General features: G+C 45.4%; 4 protein-coding genes across 7 annotated transcripts; 2 read left to right on the forward strand and 2 right to left on the reverse strand.

Annotated features, from left to right (window-relative positions):
* The first annotated feature begins 377 nt into the window (after window positions 1-377).
* fscn2b (fascin actin-bundling protein 2b, retinal) lies at window positions 378-13,682 on the forward strand. 3 transcript variants are annotated; one of them, XM_053887087.1, is made up of 8 exons: window positions 378-513; window positions 3,143-3,350; window positions 3,592-3,690; window positions 4,097-4,823; window positions 10,453-10,609; window positions 11,536-11,657; window positions 11,768-11,935; window positions 12,081-13,682. In XM_053887087.1, the coding sequence occupies exons 3-8, from the start codon at window positions 3,598-3,600 to the stop codon at window positions 12,284-12,286; spliced, it is 1,473 nt and encodes a 490-aa protein (XP_053743062.1). In that variant the 5' UTR covers window positions 378-513; window positions 3,143-3,350; window positions 3,592-3,597; the 3' UTR covers window positions 12,287-13,682. The 3 variants fall into 3 exon arrangements, with proteins under 3 accessions (XP_053743062.1, XP_053743081.1, XP_053743071.1); XM_053887096.1 differs by lacking the exon at window positions 378-513 and adding an exon at window positions 2,708-2,785; XM_053887106.1 differs by lacking the exons at window positions 378-513; window positions 3,143-3,350 and adding an exon at window positions 2,707-2,785.
* A 237-nt stretch (window positions 13,683-13,919) lies between these two features.
* Window positions 13,920-18,660, reverse strand: faap100 (FA core complex associated protein 100). Its single transcript, XM_053885344.1, has 8 exons — window positions 18,467-18,660; window positions 17,976-18,094; window positions 17,066-17,895; window positions 16,261-16,414; window positions 15,340-16,195; window positions 15,172-15,282; window positions 14,250-14,336; window positions 13,920-14,124 (listed from the first exon to the last, which is right to left on the reverse strand). Exons 1-8 carry the CDS (start codon window positions 18,623-18,625, stop codon window positions 13,999-14,001), a joined length of 2,442 nt encoding a protein of 813 aa, XP_053741319.1. The 5' UTR covers window positions 18,626-18,660; the 3' UTR covers window positions 13,920-13,998.
* A 2,255-nt stretch (window positions 18,661-20,915) lies between these two features.
* LOC128766856 (cytochrome b-c1 complex subunit 2, mitochondrial) lies at window positions 20,916-25,471 on the reverse strand. Of its 2 annotated transcripts, none has more exons than XM_053878325.1 (14): window positions 25,344-25,428; window positions 24,566-24,667; window positions 24,121-24,270; window positions 23,982-24,046; window positions 23,857-23,913; window positions 23,096-23,220; window positions 22,918-23,015; window positions 22,791-22,848; window positions 22,589-22,684; window positions 22,300-22,499; window positions 22,149-22,229; window positions 22,006-22,082; window positions 21,288-21,441; window positions 20,916-21,207 (listed from the first exon to the last, which is right to left on the reverse strand). In XM_053878325.1, exons 1-14 carry the CDS (start codon window positions 25,374-25,376, stop codon window positions 21,124-21,126), a joined length of 1,380 nt encoding a protein of 459 aa, XP_053734300.1. In that variant the 5' UTR covers window positions 25,377-25,428; the 3' UTR covers window positions 20,916-21,123. The 2 variants fall into 2 exon arrangements, with proteins under 2 accessions (XP_053734300.1, XP_053734311.1); XM_053878336.1 differs by lacking the exon at window positions 24,566-24,667 and adding an exon at window positions 24,703-24,792 and having other exon boundaries at window positions 20,926-21,207; window positions 25,344-25,471.
* A 235-nt stretch (window positions 25,472-25,706) lies between these two features.
* On the forward strand, window positions 25,707-26,700 carry LOC128748542 (NHP2-like protein 1). Its single transcript, XM_053847418.1, has 3 exons — window positions 25,707-25,880; window positions 26,039-26,159; window positions 26,345-26,700. Exons 1-3 carry the CDS (start codon window positions 25,878-25,880, stop codon window positions 26,605-26,607), a joined length of 387 nt encoding a protein of 128 aa, XP_053703393.1. The 5' UTR covers window positions 25,707-25,877; the 3' UTR covers window positions 26,608-26,700.
* Window positions 26,701-26,716: the final 16 nt, after the last annotated feature.

Raw genomic sequence — 26,716 nt, forward strand, 5'->3', positions numbered from 1 at the left:
TGTTTAGCTGCGAGCTATAGCCCACATTCGCACGTTGGCGCAGTAAAACGGTGAGACAGACCTGCTCCTGTTTTACAAACAGCCCGTGTTACACGACACAGACTGTGAAAGCGGAAAAGACTTGAAAAGCAGCCATTTTAAACAGCACCAAAGTCCTTTCCTCCCACGCCAAGCAGTCGCACAGGCACCGACAGCATCGCACCAAGCATCAATCTTCCCTTTTTACCTCCCGAATCTATGCGCGGCCGCCTCCTGCCAGAGGAGAAGGCGGACACCGCCGCTCAGCGGCGACGCGATGAACTGACGCGGAAGCGACAAAAACGCATCGCTCGTTTTTAAATAGTTCCGCTGTTGAGCTAAATCTTCCTGTGTAAACAGGGACGTTTGTGCGAGCTGAGCTGAGCTCTTAAACCAGCGGCCCGAGACATGAGCGATCTGCCTCCTTGTTTGTGAGGCCTATAATTCTGAAGGACTCTGCCCTGATGAATGACACTCGTCCCAGCAACGCATGAGGTTTGTGGCCTTCTTCAACCCACTCCTGAGTAGTGCGTCTCCAAAAACACACAACGATCCGTCGTCATCCATCCACAGTCAGGCGACGTCAAACACGGCCTAAAAAAAAACAAGCCCTCCATCAAGACATGTGGTGTATAAGGTAAAACTGCTCCACTAGAACAGACCACATGGTGCTGAGGCGAAAACATTCCCTTCATCATGTGGTAGGTGAATAATTATTGTCTAATTCATTACCTGGACTAAATCAGTAGACATTGCAATAGAATGACCATGATAGTATCATATAGCATGTTTTTAATGGTGTACCAAAAAAGGTAGTTTTTTATGATGCTGACAATGGCAGCCTAATGCCTAGACAACAAGGCTAATGGATTTCCCAATACATGACAGACAGCTAGATATAGTCATCCCAAAGGTTGCTGCCATCGCGGGTCGCTATAGAACATAGAGGACATGAAAGACGGGATCAGATTTAAAAGTTTTTGGGTTTTTTTTGCATGCTATGCACAGGTGACAGCCTCTGAATCTGAATATCTGATCCAACAAAAGTATATTTTATCCACACTGGTATAGAACTGTAGACTTTAGTCAAATAGGATTGTTTGGGGAGAAGGGGAGACGGATGACAGAGGAGGGGGATGATGAGCAAAGGAATACCGGGATGCTCCTGTGAGGACAGATGAGAGAGTGTGTGTGTGTGTGCACGAGGGGGAGAGGGGAGGAGAACAGGGGAACCTGCAGGGTGTGAGGCAGCACCCCGCAGTCCCACGTAATGGCAGAATAGAACTTAATAGGGTAGAAAAAGGCTGTAGGCAGTTAACTCAGAAACGGTCATTTGGAATTCTTCTCGCTCTTTGTCCCTCCTTCATGTCGTCCACCACAAACCTTCTATATCTTTAACCTACCTCCCCTCCTACTGTTCCACCTTTCTGCCGTCCGCCCTCCTCCCATTTGCTCTTTCAGTACCTCTCTCTCTCACCGTCGTCCCTTCTCCACCCCGACCCTCCTCCTCTGGTGTCTCCTTGGAGGAGGTGTAATGATAGCTATTTGAGTGTCATCAGCGGAGCGCTGTAATGGCTTCTAAAGCACCATCCTACGGTTGCCACGGTGAACCTGGCACAGCCTCGTCCCGGAATAAGTGGTGAAAAAAAAACATCTGGTTAGATATCGACAGGCGTCCGCCAGCAGTTAAGACTGCACGTCGGCAGACGATGACGTGGCCCCCGGGGGCCACGGAGAGTAAGCTAATGATGCGTGGGATAGAACACATATGAGATGTACGGTAATAGTGATGATGGCAAAAGTAATGAAAATAACAGCGTTGATAACGACAACGGTATATGACTTTTTTGATTTGTGTCTTCTCAAACTTACCCTGTGTTCTGTGGTGGCCTGAAATGTCCTATTCTAAACACTTTTGCATTTTGATAAAACACAACCTTTTTCTGACACTTCAACGAAACTTAGGCTGAGTGCGCAAATATATAATTCTGTTGATGAAATAGCATTTTAGGAAAATATTTCAGTGAACACTGCATAAAAGAGGCAACTAGCAAATCATTGTCTCTTTGGCGTCTTTATTTCTATCATGTGTTCTTTCTCTTTTGCCGAACAAACGTGGACACGCAGACTGTAAATTCACGTGCAAGAGCATTTAAAACCAACTTTATCACATCAAATGTTCCGCCTGGGGACGGAGAGCCATTATTCTTTTTGTCATTAGTTAAGTGCACAATCTCCCTTTTCATGTGTTGGTCACATTTTGCGTGACCAGTTCAAGTCTGGGTCAGCAGGAGTAAATCTTCCTGTTGGTGGCGTTTACTACGACCCCCAGCTGACCTCTATGTGTATGTGGTGATGACACGCATGGGTCGGCCAGCCGTTTGGACAATGATAGGGCTGTGTGTGTGTGTGTGTGTGTGTGTGTGTGTGTGTGTGTGTGTGAGTCAGTGGAACTGGGTGGGGTGGTACCAGTAGATTAGGTAGGTTGGAATGATTGGGTTGAGGATTAGATGGACTCAGGAAGAGACACGTCTGTTTACTCAACATTGACAACGTATAATGAGCGGCTTGGCGAGGTGGATGATTCACACGCACACAAACACACACACACACACAGATTCATTTAAGCCCCATATGTTGAGTAGCTTGTTATTCTCCTGCCATCACAATCCCCCTCGGTTTGTCCACTGAATTCGGAAGTCCGCCTCCCGCGAAGTGACCCAGAGCTCTTGCAATCAGAGACGGTGTGTAACTGAACCCCGGACAGGTAAGAGGAGCCGCGCTCACCCCACAGACATGGAGGCCGCTCTGGTTACCCGGCGCCGAGTGCATATGTGCACATTGTTTCTACTCACCTGCCTTTATGTGTCAGAGAGGAGGGAAAAGGAGGGCAGAGAATAAAACACAGAGGCAAAGAAAGGCGGGATTATATACATGGCAGAGGAGAGAAAGGTAGGGAGAATGGAGGAGAGGAGGGAAGGAAAGAGAATGACACAGAGGATTAAGATTACAGAGGCCAGCATCCTTTGTAGTGAGGTTCACTTGTGATGGACTGGTGTATGCCGAGAGGAAGGAGTCGACAGAGGATGTTCCTCTTCATTGATCAAACTGCTTGCTAACCCAGAAAGCAGCGGCTCTTGAAGAGGATGAACTGAAGGAGTGACCAGTCGCTGCGAGCAGGAGGGACCGAGGACAGGCCAGGGACGATGAGATAAGCAGGTGAAAGTTGACTGATGAGAACCAGTTGGATGAGCTCAGCCACTGTTTAAAGACACCCGCTGACTTGAGCTGGGTCACCCGCCGAAGGTGCATCCGGGAGCCACAAAACCACAGTAAGTAAATAAGCCTGGGATAATATCATTTATTGAGTAGGCCCTTGCTGGAGGGAGGAATTTGAGGTCGCAGATACTGTACCTGAATAAATTGATTTCCTGTCTGACAGACTTTCTCCTTTCATCATTCTGCATGACAGCAGCACAAACCAGTGTTCTGTCACTCACACGGCTCATTTGAGTGGTTCGTGATGAGTCGCCTGCTCCTCACTCATCCTCCCCTTGCTGCACCTCTTTGTAGGTCAGGATGCCTTCCAATGGAAACCGGCCTTTAAAGCTCCAGTTCGGACTGATCAACCATGAGAGTCGCTACCTCACTGCAGAGTCCTTTGGATATAAGGTACCTCAACCAACAGACATTAACTGGAATCAACTTAGAAACACATTTCATGACTTTAGAAACACAGAGAAGACAGTCAAATCAGTGAAAGAACTTGCGTCAAGATACCAAGGATGGCACCTACTGTCCAACTTTATAACAAAAGCAGCATGTTTGTCACCACAGTCGCTTATTTTAGTGAGTCAATTGTGTGCCGCGTTTTGTAAAGTTAACTTTTCCTGGAAGCTAGCAATGAATGCAAGCGTGAATGATGAAACCTTCCTCAGTCCACATGCAACCTCAGAACTAAAGTCTTGCTGTTAACTGTCAAGAGCAGCATCATTCTCTCCTTAGAGGAGGCTTTTTGCTCTCTGGAAACCATTATCGGGGCTGGGCAGAGGTGACAAGTGCACATCCTCTTTGCCAGGTAAATGCCTCAGCACCAAGTCTGAAGAGGAAGCAGATTTGGACTCTGGAGCAAGACTCTCAGGACACACAGGTCATCTACCTGAGGAGCCACCTCGGACGCTACCTGGCCTCCGACAAGGACGGGAGGGTGACGTGTGAAGCAGATGGCCGCAATTCAGACTGCCGTTTCCTGATTGTGCCTCGATCCGACGGACGATGGGCCTTGCAGTCTGAGCAGCACCTCCGCTTCTTTGGTGGCTCCCGAGATTACCTGTCTTGCTTTGCTCAGGTGATCACAGATGCAGAGCTGTGGGCGATACACCTGGCCCTCCATCCACAGGCCAACCTGCTGTCTGTGGCCCGCAAGCGCTACGCTCATCTGTCCGCGGAAGACGGCGAGATCGCAGTGGATCTGAACATTCCCTGGGGAGTGGCTGCTCTCCTGACTCTTGTTTACATCGACGGGAAGTATTCCCTAAAAACCTGCGACAGTCGCTTCCTCGGCAACGACGGGAAGCTGCTGATGCAGAGCAGCCGGTCTGCGGCCTACACACTGGAGCTCAAGTGTGGGAAGCTGGCCTTCAAAGACTGCGAAGGCAAGTACCTGTCCCCCATGGGACCCACAGGCACCTTGAGGTCGGGACGTTGCTCCAAGCCAGGCAAGGATGAATTGTTTGACCTGGAGGAGAGCCATCCACAGGTGGTTCTGATGGCAGCCAATGGCCGATACGTCTCCATAAGACAAGGTAAGTGGCATTAAAATCACCTGCAAGCAAGCCCATTTTGTAGACCTCGTGTTGGTTATGGTCGCTGACCGGCAACATATACGAATGCATCGCCTTTTACCGTGACTTCAATTGGTTTTTCAGAAGAACAGGGATTGTTCTACCTTTAATTACATTGCAGCATCACTTCAGAGACAAGTCTTGATGTCATACACTCTTCAGGGTATCGGACACAGATTCTGATGGGTCCAGAATGATTCATTGGACTTTTTTTATCTGCAACATACCAGGTCACTACAACCAAACCGTTTGCGTGGAAATGTTTGCTTAATATTCTCTGGAACTTGCTGCCAGTCTTGAAAAATCCACCGGGCCTTCGGAACGACAAAAACAAAGCAGGAAAAAAATATAAATGCTGCAGAGAAGTCTCCTCAAAAAATCTGGTTGGTTTGTCCCATTTAACTGACACAGTTCAACACTGAACAGCTCCAGTAACTCATTTTCTCGACCAAGAAGGGTTATGTTTTCAACTGCATTGGTTTGTGTATTCAAAATAACTTGAATAGTTGAGGACAAATTTTTAGGAAATGGGACAAATACATATATTTTTTCTATTGTAAACGCCCCTGAATGTTTAAGCTATTATACTACTAGCTACGAATATATGGGGCATCAAACGTGGTAAACTCTAAGCCTCAATAAGTGGAAACACAACCCGACTAAAGTCATTTGTGTGGACAACGGGAGACCTTATGTGACCTGCTCTCACACTGTACTACCAAAGAATCGATCAGTATGCATTATTTAAAAACTCATTGAGAATTGAAACCACTTTTCCTGGAGTGACCTGGCAGTCGGCAGAAAGATGGATCCACGTCTCGGAAAAGTGATGTGCGGGGAGCAAGCCTGCTGAATATGCATGGTAATGTAGAGAAGGCCAATCTAGAGTGATTGATACCTGATCAGGGATGCGAGGGCGGTAATTATGAGTAATGTAGACCACCTCACCAATCAGCAAGGATCGTCTCGGGTAGACCGGATGGCTGTTCAGATTGTAGAGGAGACACTTGCCGGCATTCTCAGATCCCTTCCCTGATTTAAATAAGCAGGTTACTGTTGTGGTCCTTTGATGAGGTCATGCATGAAAATAATGTGAGCGTGTTATAATAGCTATAAAAAGCCATCATAGACAAATACATGACAAGCATTGTTCTCTCATGCTGCACAATCATATGGTTCTTTGAAACCCAGTTCTTGGAAAAGCCATCACACAACTAGATCTGTCAAGCAGCGTCAGTCCAACCCAACATAACATTTCAGGTGACTTCAGACACAGATAAACAAAGACAGTCTTGCCATAGCTGTGGCCCACGGATCAGATATTACAGCCTTAAAAGTGGGTGACTTGCCTTGCATGTGAAGGTGAATATATTCATTGAAGTGTGTTATATGTCGCGGTGATATGAGTGGCACTTATTTTATGTGCCTTTATTATGATCAAGAGAAGAGGAGCGGGTTGAACTCTGTTCCTCATGAGCCACGGTCTCTCAGAAACCCTGCTCTTTCTCTCGTGGATGAATGTCTGGGCTTTGTGGCGTAATAACGTTTACACTTGGGTCTTGCCCCTCGGGTTTAGCGAAACAGCTGCCTGTAACGTATCTGCCGTGCTGTAATACGACTGCTTGATACTGCCTTGTGTGCTTACGCTAAGGCTGGGATGTCGGATGGGGTTATTTGACCACGATGAAGGCGCGCTGCGGAGCTGATGGATTACACCCGCTCCAGATTAGTTCCTGAAAAAACATGCTGGTCTTTCTTTGATTAGAAGGTGAACAAATGACACTGTGAGGCTCGTTTTACACCCCACTGGAAATGTGCGAGGAATTTCTGCTGACTGTGCAGCAGCTGATCGTCCACGGTGGCGTGTTGTATGATTTGGGGTGGATTAGCATACGTCACCGGTGCATGTCAGCTCGCTTGGCCATGACACCCACCGACAGCGGCAGATTCTGGTCCGCAGTGTTGAGTTACTTTGTCTCTGGGTGTTGAAACTGGACCTATGGAGGCTCATGGTACCTGGCTGGATGCATGGCTGCAGGCAGGAACCAGGAAAATGTGCAGTCTAAAGCCTCTTGATGCAAATCGTGAACAATCCACTGACGTACACAGAAACACTTGCTTCGCGCTTGTAGCCTTCTGCTTTGAGTTGTTTCAGTCCGTCAGCCACACACCGCGAGACTGTCCTGCTGTAATACTGAGGCTGAATTATTGATAAAGCAGCTCCCTGTTCCTGGAAGGTAAACCAGAGTCTGCTTTCAGAAAGCCAAATTTACCAGCGCACCCTCCCCCATCACCCCAGAGTCCCAATTTAAAAGTTGCCAAGTTAAGTTGCTGCCAAGCAGGCGATGTGTTTCATTCAGCGTGATGTACCTTTGTAGTTTGTCCACGTTTGATGATGGTGATTCTTGAGAACACAACTGGAACAGTCTGGGGAGGGCTCTGAGGCACGATGGCCTCTGGTCTGATTCACAGTGAAAATACTGAAGTATTATTGACGTTAGAAATATAATTATGAAGTAACTAAACAGAACACTGGCCTGCTGCCCAGACTATGGAGAAATCTTGAGTCATTAAATGGCGTCACTGCGCTAATTGGGTCTCAAACTAAGGGGTGGCGAAGGGGTCCCTAGGCTAAAATTAGGCACCCAGTGGCAGGCTCCAAAACTGCATCCCGAGGGCCGCAAATGGCCCACAGGCCGCAAGTTAGAGACCCCTGTTTTACAGTCTTTTGAGAAAAAAGGTTGCCGGTTCACACACACACACACCTGAGTGAATGAGCAACTCTGCTCCCAGAGTAACACGATGCACCACAGTCACACACTTTCCTCTGAGGAAGGTTTGTGCGCACACACATTGGTAAGCAAGAGAAAAATGGTGTGACTGAAGAACGGAGAATGCAGCTGGATAACGGATTGAAGATGAAAATAAGGAGCGGGGGGATAGTGGCATCAGCTTACCATTAATAATAGATGTCAGAGCCGTCTACGGCTGATGGATTAGTTAGGCCTGCTCCACTTGCAGGCTGAAGGTAGGACAAGAGCAGAAAGTGGAGCTGGACCTCAGTTCCAATCCAAGCCGTGAGTGCTGATAGCTGCACAGAGCTTTGCCCGTGTATCGTGTATGCTTGACCAGCCGCCGGGTCAGAGATGGTCATGATCAGAGCTATTGATACCTGCGGATTGGAGGTTTGGATTTCACCATATCCAATCCCGTTCGCCCTTGTTCTCTGCTTCCTCTCCTTCTCTCCTTCCTGCTCGGTCCCAGCTGAGCCCGCCTGAGCTTCATTTCTGGCTTGAATTAGTGTGAAATGGACAAATGAAATAGGTAGACAAAGCATGACATTGAGTCAGGGTGAGAGAAAATGAGAGTGATGGGCCCCCGGGCTTAAGGTGGCGAGTGGAGGGGCACTGGTGTGAGCTTCACATGCACTTAAGATCACTGATAATTCAAGCAGACAGCTCTATGACCTCATGGTGCTGAATTTATCAGCTGTGAATAAGACCTGATTAAGGCGTCCACGTCGCTCAGTATCCGTGACATCTTTGTTCTGCGTCATCTCTCCGCCGCTGCCTCTCATTTCATCAAATTAAAAGAAATCGAAACATTCGAAAAATAACACAATGGATTCGTTTTGGGGTGGTTTTGTCCAGGCTCTGTGAACCAAAGTCAGTAGAAGTTCATAAAGAGGAGGAAAATTGGGTTTTACTTTGAGTCAAATAAATATGACACATGAAAATAGTAAATAAATACAGTACATTTTTATTAGTAAATTCGTTTTTTTGGTTGAAATAAGTGTGAAATAATCTCATTTAATCTGGTTTTCTGCTTTGGATCTCACCCCAAAAGCATGGGAAACACATCTAATGTGTAGGAGAATCATAAAGAATAAATTCCTTCATTTTCAGTCAGTAGCCTGTTGTCATACCCTGCAGGCAAAATCCCCTCTGCCACTGCAGTATTTTGGTGATAAGAACTCACTCTTTACTTCAGCGAGGTTCAAGTCATACATAGAAGACCTTTCAAGAACCACACACACACAAAAAGTTTTTGAGTGGTGATGTGTCTCAAGACACAAGGAGGACCCAAAATACACATGAGAGAGTATCCTTGTTTGTTGATACTGACAAAACCACAAAACTGGTCCTGTTTCCTCTAATCATTAAAAAAAAAAACCGAATGGGACATATGTTACTTACTGTAGGTCTGTTTCCTCCCCATAGCTTATTTACTATATCCTCCCGAGTCACACCTGTCCTCTTCATGTCCTCCTTTATCGCACCCAATATCAGTGGTTGTCTTCCTCTTCTTCTTTGACACAGAACATTCTTCATCCAAAACGTCCAAGGTTATCTACCTGAAAACCTCAACTCAATCCCACCAAATTGTGTGGGAACCTGCCTGCAACAGTGTCTTTGTGATAGCCTGAGCATGGAAGTGTTACTGAGTGGAGTGGGCATATATATTGTTTTTAATACAAGAAATGATTTTATTTAGAGACACATACAGTGACGCTACAGTGTCATTTTTAAAATAAAGTGAATGAATGTGTGCTAATTCTGTCCGGCCCTTCGCTGACATGGGTGTTGATTCACCAGATTCAACTGTGTTCTCCGTAAAAATGAGTGCTGGATTTATATTTGGAACAGCATTAGCCTGCCTTATGGTATTCATAACACTTCAATTAGCTGTGTGAGTTCATCCTTTCAAAGACATCTTGACACATTTCTGAGCGCCCATGAAATGGATCGGACACAAAAGGCACCGGCATCATAGAGTGACCCAGCAGGGACACTAATGTGAGGGCGGGCCGGGGCTTGTACACACTTGTGTGTAACCCTGACAGCTTGGAGACAAAAATGATGTGTACATCCTGCTAAGTGGGACCCATAAATCCTGGGATCTATTTCTTCTGTGTTCTTTCATTGAAGGGGATGGAGAGCTTGGACGGGCAGCCCTGGAAAACTGATTGTATCTGAGCCCAGCTGTGAGCAGGGCAAAGGGGCAGGGCTGGAAGAAGTGGGGACGGAGGGGTCAGCAGTGTGGGGGTGGGGCGGGGGAGGAGAGATGTCCAGGAAGGAGGAGATAAGTGGGATAATGCGTCATTAGAGGATTAAGAAATGTCTCAGGGATGTTGTTGGGTGCATCTAATTAGAGGTTTAACTGACAAGCAATCTGCTGCTGCAAACATCTGTAGTCTGTAACACTTAGTGCTGTCGGTTGTCATGGCGATCTTGGGGAACATCTTCATCTGGCGTGACATAGTTTGAGCTTCTAACTTTAATAGGCCCTAATCATATGAACATGGTCTCTAGACAGGAGCTGCAGAACAGTCATGTTTACTTTGCCTGGCTGCGCTGGAGCGCCTCAAATCTGCTTGTTTCCGGGCGATACACCTGACTTAGCTTGATTCAGATGGGCTGAAGGGAGTCATCTGGAATCCCACCCTACACAGTCATAGCACACGACATAACTTCAATTTGGATCTGTATTGTTCTACTCTGGCCTCTAAATGAGATGTTTGGAAAGCGAAAGTGGCCGGGTGGATTTCTGCAATCACTTACCGGCGCTGTCACTGATCGTGTCTCTGCAGGGGTCAGTCTGGCCGCCAACCAGGAAGACGAGACGGACATGGAAACGTTTCAGATGGAGATTGACAAGGAGAGCAGCAAGTGTACATTTCGCTCTATTCAGGGTAACTACTGGGACCTGGTGGCCCACGGAGGGATCCAGAGTACAGCCTCAGAAGTGTGAGTGAAGACTGCAGGTTACCTGAAAGAACAGAAGGAAGACGGTCCACAACTGTCCGGGGCTCATGTGGTGCCCTTGTTGGACCGTCATGAACACAACATCAATACTGAGTTCACTTGCATTCAGCAAATAGACATCAAATGTGGGTTGAGGAAGGTGTTGTTATTTCCTGTATCTGTCTCCATGAGATTATGGAATTGTCCCTCATTTTATTTCATGTTTTGAATACACACTAATGTTCACTCTCAGAGGGATGGGACTCCATTTTTAATGATAGTCCAATTCATATCAATATAGAGGTCTTATAATGAAGTCACTGCCTTTTAAGTACTGACGTTAAAAGGCAGTTGAGACTGTCCACATGAGCTTAAACTTGAGCTTGAACATTTTTTGTGTCGCTGGAACTGCTGCTCTGAAAATTTTCCCCAGAGTAAGTAAATTCCTAAATTAAATTAAATTAAATTAAATTAAATAGCATAATAATTATGCTATTTGTAATGATAGAATCAAAATTAATCTCTCTAAGTCCCAGCCTCATTTGAATTCTGAACTACTTGATTATATTTCAACTTATTTGTTTTTTTTATTTTTGTTCATTTAAAATGGTTATTGGTGTGTAAAAACACATATTTTCAATAAAAATTGTATAAAAGCAAAAAGAATATTGAACAAAGATATTTATCAAAATCGTAGACCAATTCATTAGTAAAAACAAAAAGTTGTAGATTAGCAATCCATATTACTTGTGTGAACATATTTCCACTCAGAAGAAGATGATTAAAACTGAAGTTGAGATTTTAAAAAAAAATGTAACCACACACACTCAAAATGTTGAGTATTAGACAGTAACTGTCATAATATCAGACTGACAGACACAAATTCAGCACAGAAATGTTTCTCATCATGAGCAACTTTGCGACTGCAGGTCAGCGAGCAGCATGTTCACAGTGGAGTGGCTGGACTGCAAGGTTGCCATAAAGGCCTACAATGGGAAATACATCTGCACCAAGAAGAACGGGCAGCTGCTGGCCGTCAGCGACTGTGTGGGTCGGTACCTCCTTGGCTGTGACGCGTCTGTATCTGATGCTTGCGGTCGGCGCTTTCCGTCCAGAGGTTTTTTTGATCCTCATTCAGGAGTTTATTTCCTCTCCTGTCAGGCGAGGACGAGCAACTGACCCTGAAACTCATCAACCGACCGATGTTGATCCTGAGAGGAGAGAACGGCTTCATCTGCCGCCACCGGAACTCCAACACCTTGGATGCTAGTAGATCCGTGTACGACATCTTCCACCTGCAGTTCAGCAATGGAGCGTACCACATCTCAGGTGAGCTCACCTTGCTTTATCAAACATGAGATCGTTCAGGATGACTCTCAAGTGGTTTTTCGACAGAGAATGACTCAGTACACTCCAGAAATAAAAGACCACCAGCGTCTGTCCTTTATGATTCATGCCATTCTGTCTTCTGCAGGTGAGGACGGGCAGTTCTGGTACGTCAACAGTGTCGGCCTTGTGTGTTCTGATGGTGAGTTGCCAGAGGATTTTTCTTTGCATCTTTTGGAACATGGCCGCCTTGCCATTCGTGCGAAGAATGGAAAATATCTGCGTGGAGACCCAGGAGGGACTCTGAAGGCAGACGGACTCCATCTGAGCAGGTCCACTTTATGGGAATATTGATACTGACTCAAGTGACTGACCATCAGTTGCATATAGTCGATACAGCTTTCCTTCCACGATATGGAAATGAAAACAATGATTTAAATATTTGAAATTTGATATTACACTGAAACATCCATCTGCCGTCATTTTCTGTGGTCATGTGCACCAGAGTCGACTCTCCTCTCCACGGCCAAATATTCTGGGGAACACTGAGGCCTTCTCCAGGCCCCTCAGTCTCTTTGGAACCGTGGCCCTCATTTCATTTGGATATTTTCACATTTTCATTTCCTAGATTTACAACTACTTTGATGTCTTCATTTGGCATGATGAACCCACTAAGTAAACTCTTGTGTTTTGTTTATAGAGAGGTTTGTTGTCAGAACAGGACAAACAAAATCTCCCCCCAGTGTCATTTGTGGATACTTAAAGACGGATGTCTGTTAATGAATGAAATTGTTGGGTGATTTCCAGTGTGTGATGTTGCACCTCTCGTGTGTATATCAAAACCTTATCGCTCTCATAGCTGTTACTTTTCTCACTCTCTCCCATCGTTCCTCTTCTCTGTGTTGAGTCCCAGCCTTGGTTCTTGCAGAGTCAGCACTCTCCACCTGGAATCCAATGCTGGCTTCTTGTTGTTGACTGAGGGAATAAAGAGACACTTAGCCCTGCTGTTAAACTGATCCTGAAGCATCCTGCAAGTCCAGGATTTGGAGGGAATATTTTTAGTCTCCCTAAAGTGGAGGAGGTCTGTCTGAGGTGGCCGGGGAAGTGACACGTCAGGAAGTCAGGCTGGTGCTGCAGCCTCACAACTAACAAATTGACTGCGAAAGTCCAGTGACTCTGTTCAGTCTGAGACCCAGAACGCTGCCACCTGAGATCCGGAGCGAGCAGAGGTCACCTGTGACAGGTGGAGTGATTAGTGGACTCTTTACTGGACGCGCCACTAACAGAGCTGCTCTGGTTTCGGGACTCCAGGAGACAAGTGTGACGGACACATCAGATGAAGTGGAGACATTTTTACTCAGTAAACCGAGACGCAATGAAAACTAAGCTGTGACCCGGAACACCCTGTACATGGGTGCTGTCATGTCTAAGTTCAGTTCCTCATTAACCACAACGTTCTGACTTGGCAGCCTCCACTGACTTGGCATTGTCTGTCTCATTGGCATTTTTTAGCTTCGGCATAACTAAGCTTTTGTCTAATATGTAGGATTTATTTCAGCATTTTATTGAAACACAGTGATTCAAATATTAGGATATCTATAGGACACAGCTTCACATTGTAGGTACAATACATTTTTTTAGTTTCTTTGACCAGATTTTGTTTCTCGTTCAAATGTTTTGTTTTTAATTTTATTGATTTATTTTTTCAATTTCTGCATTTGACTTTGTTGACTTCATTAGTGTCCAGAATCTCTTGTTTTGGAAGAGGGAGCAGCTAGCATGACTCCTGTCCACAGTAGTATTGAGCAACTACAGTAAGGGAAGAAATATTGTCTTGTACACACTTCATCCGTTTCATTATGATAAATGCAACAAATGCACCAGCGTAGCTAGAACCACCCAGTACTTTGTTACAAAGTCTTGTTTCTCAACCTTCACCACCAGACGAAATAAAAGATGATAATTTGTGTCCATGTGAGCAACTGTCTTTATTAGTCCATAACGTTGGCACAGCAACGACCATGTGACTATTTCAGACACAGCTGTCCCTCACACGCCTGTGCAGATCAAATGATGAGGAGGGGCTTCTCTCGGAGTTCTTCATACACGCTGAACACAGAGCTGCTCGTCCTCTCTGGAGACGCACCACAGGCATCAGAGGTTCCACTTTGTTGGATTTTCAGTAACAGTAGCTGGAAAAACATAAAAGTTGTCTCCATCAGCACATTTTAAAAGCACTCTCTTGTTCATCGTTGACCTTGTTATAACAAGAGGCACGTCATTTACGCATATCCAGATTAGAGGACAAGGCTCTCACCTCAGCTCGCTGCAGCGCACGTCTTAAACAGGAAGTCTGGATCTGCCGAGAGGAAGTCACCGTCTGACGAGCCGTCTGCAAAACAGTCTGTCAGAGAGCAGAAAGGTCAAGGAAAGCCAGGCTCGGGAGGGAGACTGTACTGAGGACAACATGGAGAACTTTTCCTTCTGGTTCAGATCTTACCGCAACTGTGCGATAACCTCTCCAGGCCTCTCCAGTTGAAGTCAGTGAGGGAGAGAGTAACTATTCAGCTCTTTCTCTCAGACTATCGACACAACTTTCACCAAACAAATAAGCAAATGATGGATTTTACACTCTGTGGTGTCATAGATGTGCATCCCTCTGCGGGGAGCTCAGGCGAGCATGCGAGTTAAGCGGTCTCACTGCTGACCCCTGCTGGTGAAAGAACCTCATAACAGAAAGGTCAGCTCATGCAACTGGTCTGAACGCCACGGGTAACTTTTTTTTCTTTATTATTTTACTTTATTATAAAAAAAAAATCTAATTGACGTTCGTTTCTAAACTCAACTCAACTACATTCTGGGAACTAACAATTTATAAATTGACATTAAAATGCTAACTAAGTGAAACAGAGTTAGGTCAAGTGGTCCGAGTCTGCTGATATTCACTTTTAGTGAACAGTATGTGAATTCACTTTGTATCTCATTGAGTCTCATTTCACGTATATCATACCGTCCCACTAAATAAAGTTATTTAAAAAAATGTTGAATGAACATAATTTTACTGAGGAAGGTTTTGGGGCAAAGCAGTTCAATCTGAAGCTAGTTACATAGTAGGGTAGGTGTAGTGTACGTTGACTGACCGTAAAAAAAAATCCAACATTATATCTTACAAGTGGGGTACTAAAATATGCATCATATTGGAGTCATTTTTCCGCTCCACTGAGATGGCAAGCGTGTACCTGCACTCTGCTCAGGACAGCATGGTGAAGCCCACAGACCGCCGCCATGGACGAGCTCTCCACCCGCAGCTCCACTGTGGCCAGAGACTCGTCCCCATCTGCCACCTGAACCTGAGAACAAACGCATCACAACAAGTCTCCACACACTCATCATTCGGGCTGCTTTACCTCTTTAGCTGAGAGTTTGACTGGGGCCCCGCTGTGAGCTCGAGCCTGGACCACTGAGCTGTCGCCCCTCTTCGCTGATCCAGGAACATCCGCAAGCAGCCAGTCAAGCACAGAGGAAGAAGCTGGCTTGAAGGAGCCGGAGGATTTTAGGATGGTTTCTCTCAGTAGGTCTGTGGAGACCTGAACACTTGCAGAGAAGGTCTCCCTCTCCTTGACTGATGAGGTCTCTCTCCTGTCAGCTCTGCTCTGCTGTGAGTGTATGAACGCCTGGATGGGGTCAACACGTCTGCTACTGTGGGGCCGAGAGGAGATACTTCTATCTGCAGCACCGATCACCTGCAGGGTGTGCAACCAGTCAACGGTCAGAGAGTTCAGAGGCAGACTTAGACAACTGTTCTTCAGGTCTGGGAGGCTCCTAAACTCCTCCTCCTTCAGGAGACTGGAGAGGGAGAAGATGAGAGAGCAGCTGACCATGACAGGAACACCGACATCACTTGCCGCAGCCAAAGGCAGGGACACCTCCAGCTCCTCACCTGGACCAAGATCAGAAAAGGGGAATGAAAAACTAGTGGTGTGTCCACTGGGGGAGGAGCCGGGAGCGAATGCCGTCATGGCCAGAGTCCAGCCTCGTTCGAATCCAAAAGGACTTCCGTTCACCAGCACGCAGGTCAAGTCCAACCGGTCTTCCTGGAGACACTGTCTCCAGCTGGTCTTCCCGTGACAGCGGATCGGTTTGACCTGGTTTTTAGGCAGGTCTTCGGACGCTGCGTTCAGAAAGAAGCTGATGTTGATCACTTGGTTGAGGCGTCGTAGAGTCTCCTTCTTAGATGTGATGGATCTTTGTAAGCCTGAAGCTCTGACGGAACAAAGGACAAAGAGAGATTCAGAGAAAACGTATTCAGTAGCTGATGGAGTCATTACCTTTCACACACATCTCCAATGGCAGACAGAAGGTCCCTGACGCTCCTGCCGACGTCAGAGGAAGAGGTCTGCAAACCTGGATCACCTGTTGCACTAGGAAGCGTGAGCCTCTGCAGCTGCCCCCTGCTGGATAATCCGAGCAGCTGCGCTTTCCCTAGCGGAAAAGGTAAAAGAATGAAACAACAGATATTGTGGAAAAACAACAACATCGAAAAGTTGTTCAGAACCATTGTTGTAATGTTTGAACATTTCTTCTTGAATATATTTGAAGACATTTTCTGTCCATTATTGTTGTAATTCATTAATGTTGAATTATTTTGTTGTATTCATTTTCAATATTCTGTTTATTTCATAGATTTTAGCATGTAGCATTCTATTTAAACTATATTTTTGTTTGGCACATTTAGTTTTGTTGTTTGAGTCAGTACTTCTGGTATCCTGATATTTAGTATTATTTTGGATTAAGGATTATGAAATTTTACCCCTAATAACATATAAAACTTATTTCTAGTACTGGGTGGTTCTTATATTTAGAATAATACTAAATCATTTCTTCTTGGACTTTAGAAGTTTAGATTTAATGAAGGACGAGGTTATTTGAGGTATATTTGGAGTTGTGTAATTACTATAGATACAAATGATTCATTCAAAAAATAGTAAATCTCAAACAAAAAAAACGAATAGGAAAATGTCACTGTGCAATGCATTAATATGATATTTCAGAATTAAGGTCACAAAAGTGAGCAAAATTTTTGAAGATTGTATTGGAACGCCTCTTTTTTCCTTTCACTTGTCGTGTGTTTACCTTCTGTGTTGCATGGATGTCCAGCCAAGGCGGCAACTCTGCAAACATTTAAACTTTTGGGGCTTTGAAGACCATCAGCTTCTTTTCTGGACTCTTTTTCTGTTTGCTCAGTTGTTCTACTTGGCCCAGAAGGCAGATCTACTTCCAGCAGGTCAGAGCCGGTACTGTAGTACAAACGCTGTTGATGCACACAGGTGCACACCACCGGTCCAGGTAGACAGCCATCACTAAATCCCACACAAAGTCCTTCTTCCGCTTCTGTGTCCGTCGTCATTACAAGCACTCGTCCTCTGACTCCCAACGCTATGAGGCAGCGTGCAGGTTTGACATCAGAGGCGCCAAAATAAACAACAGCTTGCTCCAGAGAGTGCAGGACTTGAAGCTGCGCTCCCGGAACACACAGAGGGACAAAACACAAACATCCATCTGGGAGGCCGCAGAGAACGACTTGGGACTTGGTGAGAGCTGCATCAATTCCAAATAGAAGCTTGAAGAGAACAGGCTCAATGACAAGTTCATTTGAGAGATCACCAGAGGACGATGAAGAGCTTTCATCACGAGACTGAACACACTTCAGAACGGGTCTTTTAGGTACCGCTGACTCATCAAGAAAGATGTATTGAACTGGCAGTTTGAATGTTCGTAGCTCCTTGTACCTGCTGGGCTGCTTCGAGGTTTTGTACACAGTCAGCAGCCAGGAAGAGTCTCTTTGAGAAAGAACGAGCAGTGAGGAGTCTACGAGCAGTAGAGACAAGCCTTCTGTTTCCTCTACAACAAGGCATTCTCTGCCGATGCCCACGTTGGCAGTGCCACCAGTGGCGTTCGAAAGCCTTCAGAGGAATAAGACAAATCCTTTATTAAGAAAAAAAAACATTGTGATGGTGTAGATTGACGGCTTAAAGTTTCCCACCTGGAAGCTAGAAAGGACGAGCTCACGCAGTAGACCCCTGAGGAACATGAAGCAAATAGGTGTTCATGGTCCTGACTCACAACCAGGTCACTGACTGGACCTGGAAACTGGAGGACGGCCTGTAACAAACACAAACACTTGTATTAGTGCCCGATTCTTGGTCATCCTTGGATCATTTTGTCAACCAGCATCACTCTGCCATAACAGCAAGTCAAAGCACAGCCGATTAGGAACATGTGGTTTCCATGGTGACAAAACAAGACTCAAGCATACTTTGGATTTTAGCTCGCACGGAGGTATCGAGCTAAAATCTTTAAAGTCGATGGCAGAAACATTTTCCTATGTCAATTTTAGTGGAAGAACTGAGCTGCATTTCCATCCCCAACACCATATTTATCATTCAGAAGTACGCAGATGTGTGTAAAGTAATTTCAATATAAGCACCGAATACATCATTAGAATCGGTTGGGTTTTCAACAACTGTCGCCCACCTTCACTCTGGAGAGTTGCGAACAGCAGACGTGGACTTCGGCGCTTCCACAGCTGAAGTAAACATCCGTCCCTGCATCCCCTGCACACAGTTTAACAGAGCCGGGAGACGCAAAAACCCCACAATCGAGAACAGCGTCCACTGAACACCTCCCGTCCATCACTCTCACAAGTTGTAAACAAACGAGGCGAAAGGAAGTGGAGTCCCGCGCCGACACGTTGAGGGTGGAAATGGCCGGATGTAGACGTCACTTGAATTCACTTGAGTTCAGATAGATTTATTTTTACTTTTTCACCATTGTTATTACTACACTCCCAGTCTATATATGTACTCCCTTGTCAAATGAATTTGTGCAACAAAGTTTTAGTTTGGCAGCACAAAAAACTCTCTCTGATGAACACAGGGTGTCGCTGTGACTTCACTTTAATCAATAAATAGACGAGCAAGAATTCGACACGTGATTTTACTTTACATGAAGTACAGGTTTGTTATTGTTTACTCAAACTTTTTTTCTGGGGTTTCTTCAAGGTTTATTTTTTCGTTGAGATGTTCAGGTTTTTGCAGGTTAAGCCTGAGTCTAGTCAGTAATATGCGATTTTTCTAAAGAGAAGTAAAAAAAAAAAGGTGTTGGTCAGTTTACCATGTTATTTTCAACTAACTGATCATGACAGGCAAAGTTTTGTCTTGATCACTTATAATTGCATCGCACATACCAGAAAATAGCCACTGATTTGTTTATCCATTACAGCTACATACTTAAAGAAATCATGAAGGAACATGAAGAAGATCGCTTGTCAAGGACCTTCAAAATGAGATTTTTTTAAACTCTGGTTACTTCAATGAATGGGCATCATATCGTTTTGTTGGAAATACACCTGCCATGTACCTCTGCACGTCCGTTTACTCGTGAGAATGACTACCAAGAATCCAACAAGTTATAAGTTATATCCAAGAAATCCATTCCCTGACATAGGAGTCTAAAGTTGCCTCACCTAATACATAAGCAGAATTCTGGGTCAGCAACTACGCCTGACTTAGCCTCAGCTGCAGTCCGGTAGAGCCACAAAAAAACTATCTGAGGTCTTGACCCTTTATGCACAAATGTTCTTATGGGGACCAGCTCCTTCCAGCTCTGGAGAAGATGGTACTTTCCAGCTTCCTCCGTCTGACCTTGGACCCTCTGATGACTTACAATGCCTGCTCAGGCCTCCAGTGTGTTTCACCCCCACCATTGTAGTCCGCCTGTAACTTCAATTTCTCACACACACTCAGCCACACTGTCCTCATTCACCATTCCTCCATCTGTGAATTAGTAGCACAAGCAATTCCAACAATATCAATATTCCCATTAGTTTCAAGGAATATAAAAGGTTATAAAACATAATTGAATTAAAATAATTTCTGCTTACATATTTAGCAACCATTAACAGCTAATAACAGCCACAGACTGAAACACCACTGACTCCTGTTTATCCACTCATTTTCACCCTGCAGCGATGCATCTTTCTTGCAGGCATGCTGACCCTAAGTGGGGTTTGTCTCTCACCAGGCTCTGGCTGACACTGAGAGGCTGGAGGGCCCAGAGGTCCACACCTACTTCGGCTGGCTGTTGGTTCTGGCCTGGCTGTCACGCAGGCTCCGAGTCCTCAGCGGAGTGGTGCTGCTAGTAGCAGCACATGCAGCCAAATAATCATGGTAGGGCCTTAGACAATGTTTTAGATCCCTGTGTAAGATCTAAGCTCAACTGCATCAGTGGCAGTAAACATTCTTGGGGGCGCTGTAGAGCCAGTGTCAGCAAACACACAACACAATAAAACACAAATGGCAGGATCCTCCGCAGTTGAAGTAGCAGCTTGTCACTTCATTCTAATGCCATGATGTTTTGGGCCAAGTTTCTCCTCTGTTTTCTGTTAAATGGGTGCAATGTATTTGTGGGGAACTCAACCACCACCAACTGACTTGGGGCACTTTATTATTATGTCCATCACGTTTTATGGTTGTATGATGGTGAGATTTTTACTGCACTCAATTTAATAACCAGAAGTTATTAGCATTCTGTATGTTCTTGTGACCTGTAAGGAGCCTCAAAACCTGGCTTATTTCTTTTGCCTTTCATTTAAATCAAGGCTAAAGTAGCCTATTTTTTTGCTCATGTTGTCATTGGATTTGCTTTTGAGAATCTCTGCCTTAATGGAAGCGATGCCTTTCCTTACTCCCCACTTGCCCAAACGCGGTTTGACGAAGAACCCCTTTTAGCAGAGTGGAAGACAAAGGCCAATTGCTCACAAGTCACGTTTTAATAAGCCTTCTAGTATCATCAGTGACTGAACTAAACAACTGCAGGTCTTTAAACACCCCAACAGTCATGGCACCACAGTCCTCATTAAAGGTTGATGTAGTTTATTACAATGCTGCTATTCCTGTTAATTATATAGTCATGTGTGCCAGGAAAGACCTGCTTCACACCAACTGAACCACCCCAGACTCTGGCAGGTAAAGACTTTATTCTTTATTTTACATCCGATATACACTAAAGGTGGACAAATGAACAGGACAGTGACAGGCAGAAGTATGAACACAGAAATGGTCTGAACGACGCCAAGGTCCTGTCACAGTCTCTGTGTCACCGTGCAGAGGGAGCTCCAGGACAGAAGGGCTTCAGATCTCATCCACGAAGGGAGTATTCACAAGGTTACCGCTGGATGACATGCACTTCTTACCAGACACAAACGCTTTGGCAGCCTACAGAGAAGGAGAAGCTCCACATTAATATGACCAGGAAGGAAATGTAATGAGAGTGATGTGTATGGTGACCACCTTACATTTGCAACATCAGTCAACGTGACATTCTCAATGCTTTTGGCGATTTCCTCAGAGGAGCGGTAGGATCCCTCTGCCAGGGCTTGCGTTCCCATCGCCTCCAGCAGACCCTCAGACGTTTCCAGGGACATCAGGGTCTGAGCCTTCAGCTGGGCCCTGCAGCCAGAGAGTACGTGTCAACTCAGTCCAATGAGAGGTTGTTGACAAAAGAAAGATTTAACCAGCAAATAGGCCTCGCTAACACGCAGCTGTGGGAAGCAGGTTTGTTTGAGTTGAGGCCACGTGTGGCAGCCATATAAGGATGTTGAGTCAATCTTGGAACATCAAATGATTATCCTTAAAGTCACTGCATTTGAGCTTTATCATATGAAAGAAAGAGATGAGCTGTAGTTCACTGTGTGCACGCAACACTTGGCCCTGCTGAGTTCCTGTAGACTCAGTGACAGTGATATAATATAGCAATGCAACATTCAGTGGCAATCACTGATACAATACATGAAATACACAGCAAGTTTCCTTAAATCATCAGTAAAAGTCACTTAAAATCATCACTGAGTTTTATTCAAATTTTAGAGGAAGACTGAAAACCTTAAATTGAACAAATCCCTGCAGATCAAAACCTAAATACTAAAACAAGAGCAGCGACTCATGTTTGGCTTAAAACGGTCACAAAACTGTAAGGTTTGCTGAGCAGATGTCAAAAGAGATCTTTGATCTTACTTGGCGCGTGTGAGATCCGCAGCAGTGACTGAACCGTCGGCGACTGCTTTCACCTGCGCCAGAGCCGCCTTGATCACCTGCACAGCGATGACATCATTAGTCCGAGGTCAAGACGGACAGACTGGTGTGGACGACGCACTCACAGCACTAGTGTCAGAAGGTTGTGAGATGGTGTAGATTCCGAAAAGTCCAGAGTCTGAGTAGCTTGCATTGAAAGCACTGACCTGGAATGAGCATCAAGCCGAGTCACTTCAGGCGTGTCTTCTGAACTTTTTTCTTATCACACACACTTACATCGAAGGGCTGGGCTGTTGCCTGGGTCACACCCTGGACCAGTTTGCTGCTGGTGTTGCCGCCTCTCTTCACATGCGGACCAGCTCCCAATAGATGCTGCAGCACACTGAAGGCGAGCGCCTGGCCAGTGCCGGCCGCTGCCGCCTGGCTGACAACTGCAGAGTGGACAAAGCTGCTGTTGGACGGCACCCGCACTTCACCTGCACAGACAGCAACAGGCTTCAGGGTCAAATACCTAAATCATTTCAGCTCTCGACTGGCAGCGAGGCTGCAGAGCCACTTCTGTTACCTCCACGATACGCAGCTTTGGCACCAGTGGCACCGGTCCCACTGCGAATGTTCAGGAACTGTTCACCAACTTGCTTCAGCACAGCGTGGTCAACCCCTGCCGGAGAGACATTGTACCAACGATGCTTAAAACCTTTGCAGTGAGTGGAAAAACTCGACTTCACGCTGGGTCTAATTTCATGACACTTCATTCCATGACTTACCCAGTCCAACCAGAGCCATTCTTGCACTGGTGAAATTATTCTGGACAAACTGGTGCAGCTGTGGACCAGTCAGACATTAAAAAACATGATCACAGGTTTGAAAGATCAACTGTGTAGCGATGCTCACATGTTCAGACTGGATGTTTCCCACCATGTGGTCTGGACAGTAGAGGGAGTTACACAAGGCGTTCTTGTAGGCAGCTTCATGCAGGCGTTCAACCACAGCTACAGTTGAGTCAGAGGTTTTACAGTATTAAACCGTGAGAGCAGAACTAAAACGATGGTGCAAAGTTTGGTCGCCCCACCTATCTGCGGACTGTCCGCAGCCTGCGCCTTGTCCAGCTTCACCCTGGCAGTGAGGTCAGACACCTCCCACGGCCGGAACTCCGGCGCCGTCGTCACATTGATGAGATACTCCATCACTGTGTCACTTTAAGGATGAGAGGGGGGGGAAAAATGAATACACTAAATTAATGTGTTGTTTTGTGGGGCATGTGAGTGCTGTAAGTTTCAAACACATTTCAAACAGATCCTCAGGACGATTGACAGTATACCTTAGAAGTATACCTTAGTTTGACATTGTAAAACACAATGTTAAACTATATATATATATATACATATATATATATATATATAAAAAACACTGGCAATCGCCTGGTTATGACTGCACAATGGCTGCCACCATATGGTGATTGTCAGCCATATATGCACTCACAAACTTCACACTATGACCTAAGGCTGGAGCTTGATGATGAAATTTGGAGGCAGCAAGTCAATCCATGACCTACTCCGACAAAGAATTATAACATCCATCAAAATAATCAGGATCAATTTGGCCATAACTGTGCAGAATGCATCGTTGAGCAAAGGTCTTGAAGACATCCAACATGTGTTTTGCTGCGAGAATAATTGGTGCATTTCATATTCATTTACATGTAAATTTCCTAGTTTTTAAAAATCTGCCAGTGAAATAAGTAAACGCACTTCATTCATGTACAATAAGAATGAATGTGGAAAGGACAGAAAATCACTGTGTAAACAGAGTTTTAACTGGACTCATACTTACATGTCGTCTCTAAGACAGTCAACAGTGTAGACCATGTTCTCTCTGGATGAGGTCACACTGCAGAAGATACAACATTCCGGGTGAAAACATTGACCAGAACTTGGTGTAGTCAAGCTGGCACGAACCTGAGACTGCCTCCAACAGCTTCGATACCGCGGCATATCTTAAAAGCAGAGGCGCCTTTCGTGGTCTGAAGAAAACAGTTATTATTATCATGAAGAGTCATGCATGCACTGACAATCGGTTGAACTCTGAGCAACATACCAGGTTGGAAGCCAGGCGGAGGAGGTGGGTGACCCCTTGATTTCCTGGGGTTTCATATCGACACCCTGCCTTGATAAATACTCCAATCTTGGAGGCTGGGGAGAAGTTCTCCAGAGAGGCAATCACAAGTCCACTGGGCAGTTTGGTCACCTGTATTCAAGTCATGATTTACTTAACAAACACGTCCTCTAGTTTCATTCCAAACTTCTGACGGTAAAATATGAAGCATGATTTGTTTTGCAGTGACTTGAGGCAAATTGAAATTTCACACTCCATCGGCAAAATGAGTAGTGAAGAAATGTACATCACAATAACATAGTATATATATATAGTATATAAATATCCAACTGTCCATTCCCTGTGGTTATTACAGTTTAGTTGAGTAAATAGTAATTTAACTCCAGATAAAGCCTCTTCAGATTTTGCAGCTTTACACCGAACATACATGGACATCTTGGTAGGCGTGGTCAGCCCGTGGTGAGCGCTTGAGGCCGGCCAGAGGCTGAGCCAGTGACTGTCCAGTACTGCCAGATGCATAGAACCGTTTCTGTGAAGAAGAGAAACCAATTACCAACCACTAACCTGCACATCCTGCGGCTGAAACCTAATCTGTTCAGCGGCGGCTGCCGTGGATTCCACCTTACGGGCAGCCTGGGCCGCGTAAAGCCTGGTCTGGAAAGAGACAGCGGGAAGGTGGGACAATATATGCCAATCAGAGGAGAGTGTTTTATTAGATCATAATAACACTATCACTACAGTCCAGGGCCATTGTTTCTACATCGTTCAGTTTAAATCCCACCTTCAACCTTAACATGGTCAATTATAGCAAAACCAAAGTAAAGTTGTGGTGGACTTCTTAATAACGTAGTGTACTTCAAACGACTCCTGACGTCAGTGCATCACACTACTATCACATCTGTGAAAAGGGAAGGGTATCGTTCGCTTGATGGATGTTAGTGGTCATACTTTTCATGCACGTGTTCAAAAGAATAGCAACTAAAGTGACATTGTTGACGGAATGACCGGGAAGAGTGAGTAGTATGGTGATTTCAACGGCGATTGTATAAACTCCGGGATATTGTGAGAGGCACCAGGTGACAGCTACATCGACAGGACACAATTCTGGCCGGTTTAAAAGCCGTTTGTCAGGCGAGAGCGAGCAAGCTACGCCAGGAAGCAACCACCCGACGTCATAAACTCGGATAGATGGGCGAAATTATTACCGATAACCGGCTGATCCCACGAATCCCCTTCATAGCCACTCTCTCCTTCAGCCAGGACGACAAGGCAATATGGCCGGTGCGACAAAGTGTCCTACCCAGCGTGCAAAGCGCGACCTTTGCCTCACTGTTATGAGTAAGAAAATGTTACAGCGCCCCCATCGTCTGCAGTTGCATTACCAGAAAATGAATATAAGCATCTAACGGGAAAAAAAACTAAAATAAGTAATAAGATTTGTTTTGTGTTCAAATTATATTATTATTGATTTTGGAAAAAAAACGCAATAAGAATATAGATAAAAGCATTTCCTGTTGCGTTCATAGAAGTTTCACTGCGCATGCGCGTCGACGCACATGTGCCGTTGACGCTCTCAGAGTGCACGCCGTAGAGCTCGTGTGATCGACTACTTCGCGCAACTAAGCTAAATACTGACTATTGCGTTCGTAAAATTTCTATCCAATTATACCTGAAATAAAATAGTCCTCTGTGAAGCATTTCGCCGAGAGGGCCGGAATACAAGGAACCGCTCGTCCACAATGGTAGGTCTTGAATGAAGCGGATGAGCAAGCTAACGGGTGTGCTAGCCGAGCGTGGGCTCGGAAGTTTTCCAAGTTTTATTTAAAGGCTCGCGCAGGTCCTTGTGCTCGTGTTTGTCCAAAAAATGGAAACTAACGTCCTCTTCTCTTGTCGTGATCAGTCTGAAGCTCCAGTGAACCCTAAGGCCTACCCGCTGGCTGACGCCACGCTGACCAAAACCATCCTGGACCTGGTGCAGCAAGCCTCCAACTACAAGCAGCTGAGGAAGGGGGCCAATGAAGGTGAAGCTCTATCGAGTTCTTACCATCGTTTTGTCAAAGTTTAGACATTTCAGTGCGAATCAACCATTGACTCTAATTCTCAATGACCTCGACGTTAAATGACCAAGTGTGGCTTTTCCATGTCGCTCACGAGACAAAGTAAAACAAGCATGATCGAGCTTTCCTTCTTTGCATCTCACCACCAGCTACAAAGACTCTGAACCGAGGCATCGCTGAGTTCATCGTGATGGCTGCTGACGCTGAGCCTTTGGAGATCATCCTTCACCTGCCGCTCCTCTGTGAGGACAAGAATGTCCCATATGTGTTTGTCCGCTCCAAGCAGGCTCTTGGACGGGCCTGTGGGGTCTCGCGCCCCGTCATCGCTACCTCTGTTACCATTAAGGAGGGCTCTCAGCTGAAACCACAGATCCAGTCTGTGCAGATGGCCATTGAAAGACTTCTGGTGTAAATATTTTTGCGCTGTTGTGACAGCGTGGTGTATTGTTTCATTACATATTTTGTCATGCTTGTTTTGTTTTTGTTCTAAATGACATTGGTTTAGATCTGTGTATTAGTAT

This window comes from Synchiropus splendidus, chromosome 1, assembly GCF_027744825.2.
Source record: "Synchiropus splendidus isolate RoL2022-P1 chromosome 1, RoL_Sspl_1.0, whole genome shotgun sequence".
In the NCBI taxonomy this organism is placed as follows: domain Eukaryota; kingdom Metazoa; phylum Chordata; class Actinopteri; order Syngnathiformes; family Callionymidae; genus Synchiropus; species Synchiropus splendidus.

Bases quoted from the DNA above. Each gene is read 5' to 3' on its own strand.
- fscn2b (XM_053887087.1), top strand. From the start codon at position 3,598: ATGCCTTCCAATGGAAACCGGCCTTTAAAGCTCCAGTTCGGACTGATC. The intron at 3,691-4,096 runs GTACCTCAACCA...CCTCTTTGCCAG, and splicing joins CAGAGTCCTTTGGATATAAG to GTAAATGCCTCAGCACCAAG. The intron at 11,658-11,767 runs GTCGGTACCTCC...CTCTCCTGTCAG, and splicing joins GGCCGTCAGCGACTGTGTGG to GCGAGGACGAGCAACTGACC.
- faap100 (XM_053885344.1), bottom strand. From the start codon at position 18,625: ATGGACGGGAGGTGTTCAGTGGACGCTGTTCTCGATTGTGGGGTTTTT. The intron at 17,896-17,975 runs GTGGGAAACTTT...ATTCCTCTGAAG, and splicing joins TCGTCCTTTCTAGCTTCCAG to GCTTTCGAACGCCACTGGTG. The intron at 14,125-14,249 runs GTGAGAGCCTTG...ATGTTTTTCCAG, and splicing joins GTGCGCTGCAGCGAGCTGAG to CTACTGTTACTGAAAATCCA.
- LOC128766856 (XM_053878325.1), bottom strand. From the start codon at position 25,376: ATGAAGGGGATTCGTGGGATCAGCCGGTTATCG. The intron at 24,047-24,120 runs GTATGTTGCTCA...TGTTTTCTTCAG, and splicing joins TCCGCCTGGCTTCCAACCTG to ACCACGAAAGGCGCCTCTGC. The intron at 21,208-21,287 runs GTAAGGTGGTCA...CCTTCTCTGTAG, and splicing joins CGTTGACTGATGTTGCAAAT to GCTGCCAAAGCGTTTGTGTC.
- LOC128748542 (XM_053847418.1), top strand. The intron at 26,160-26,344 runs GTGAAGCTCTAT...TCTCACCACCAG, and splicing joins GAGGAAGGGGGCCAATGAAG to CTACAAAGACTCTGAACCGA.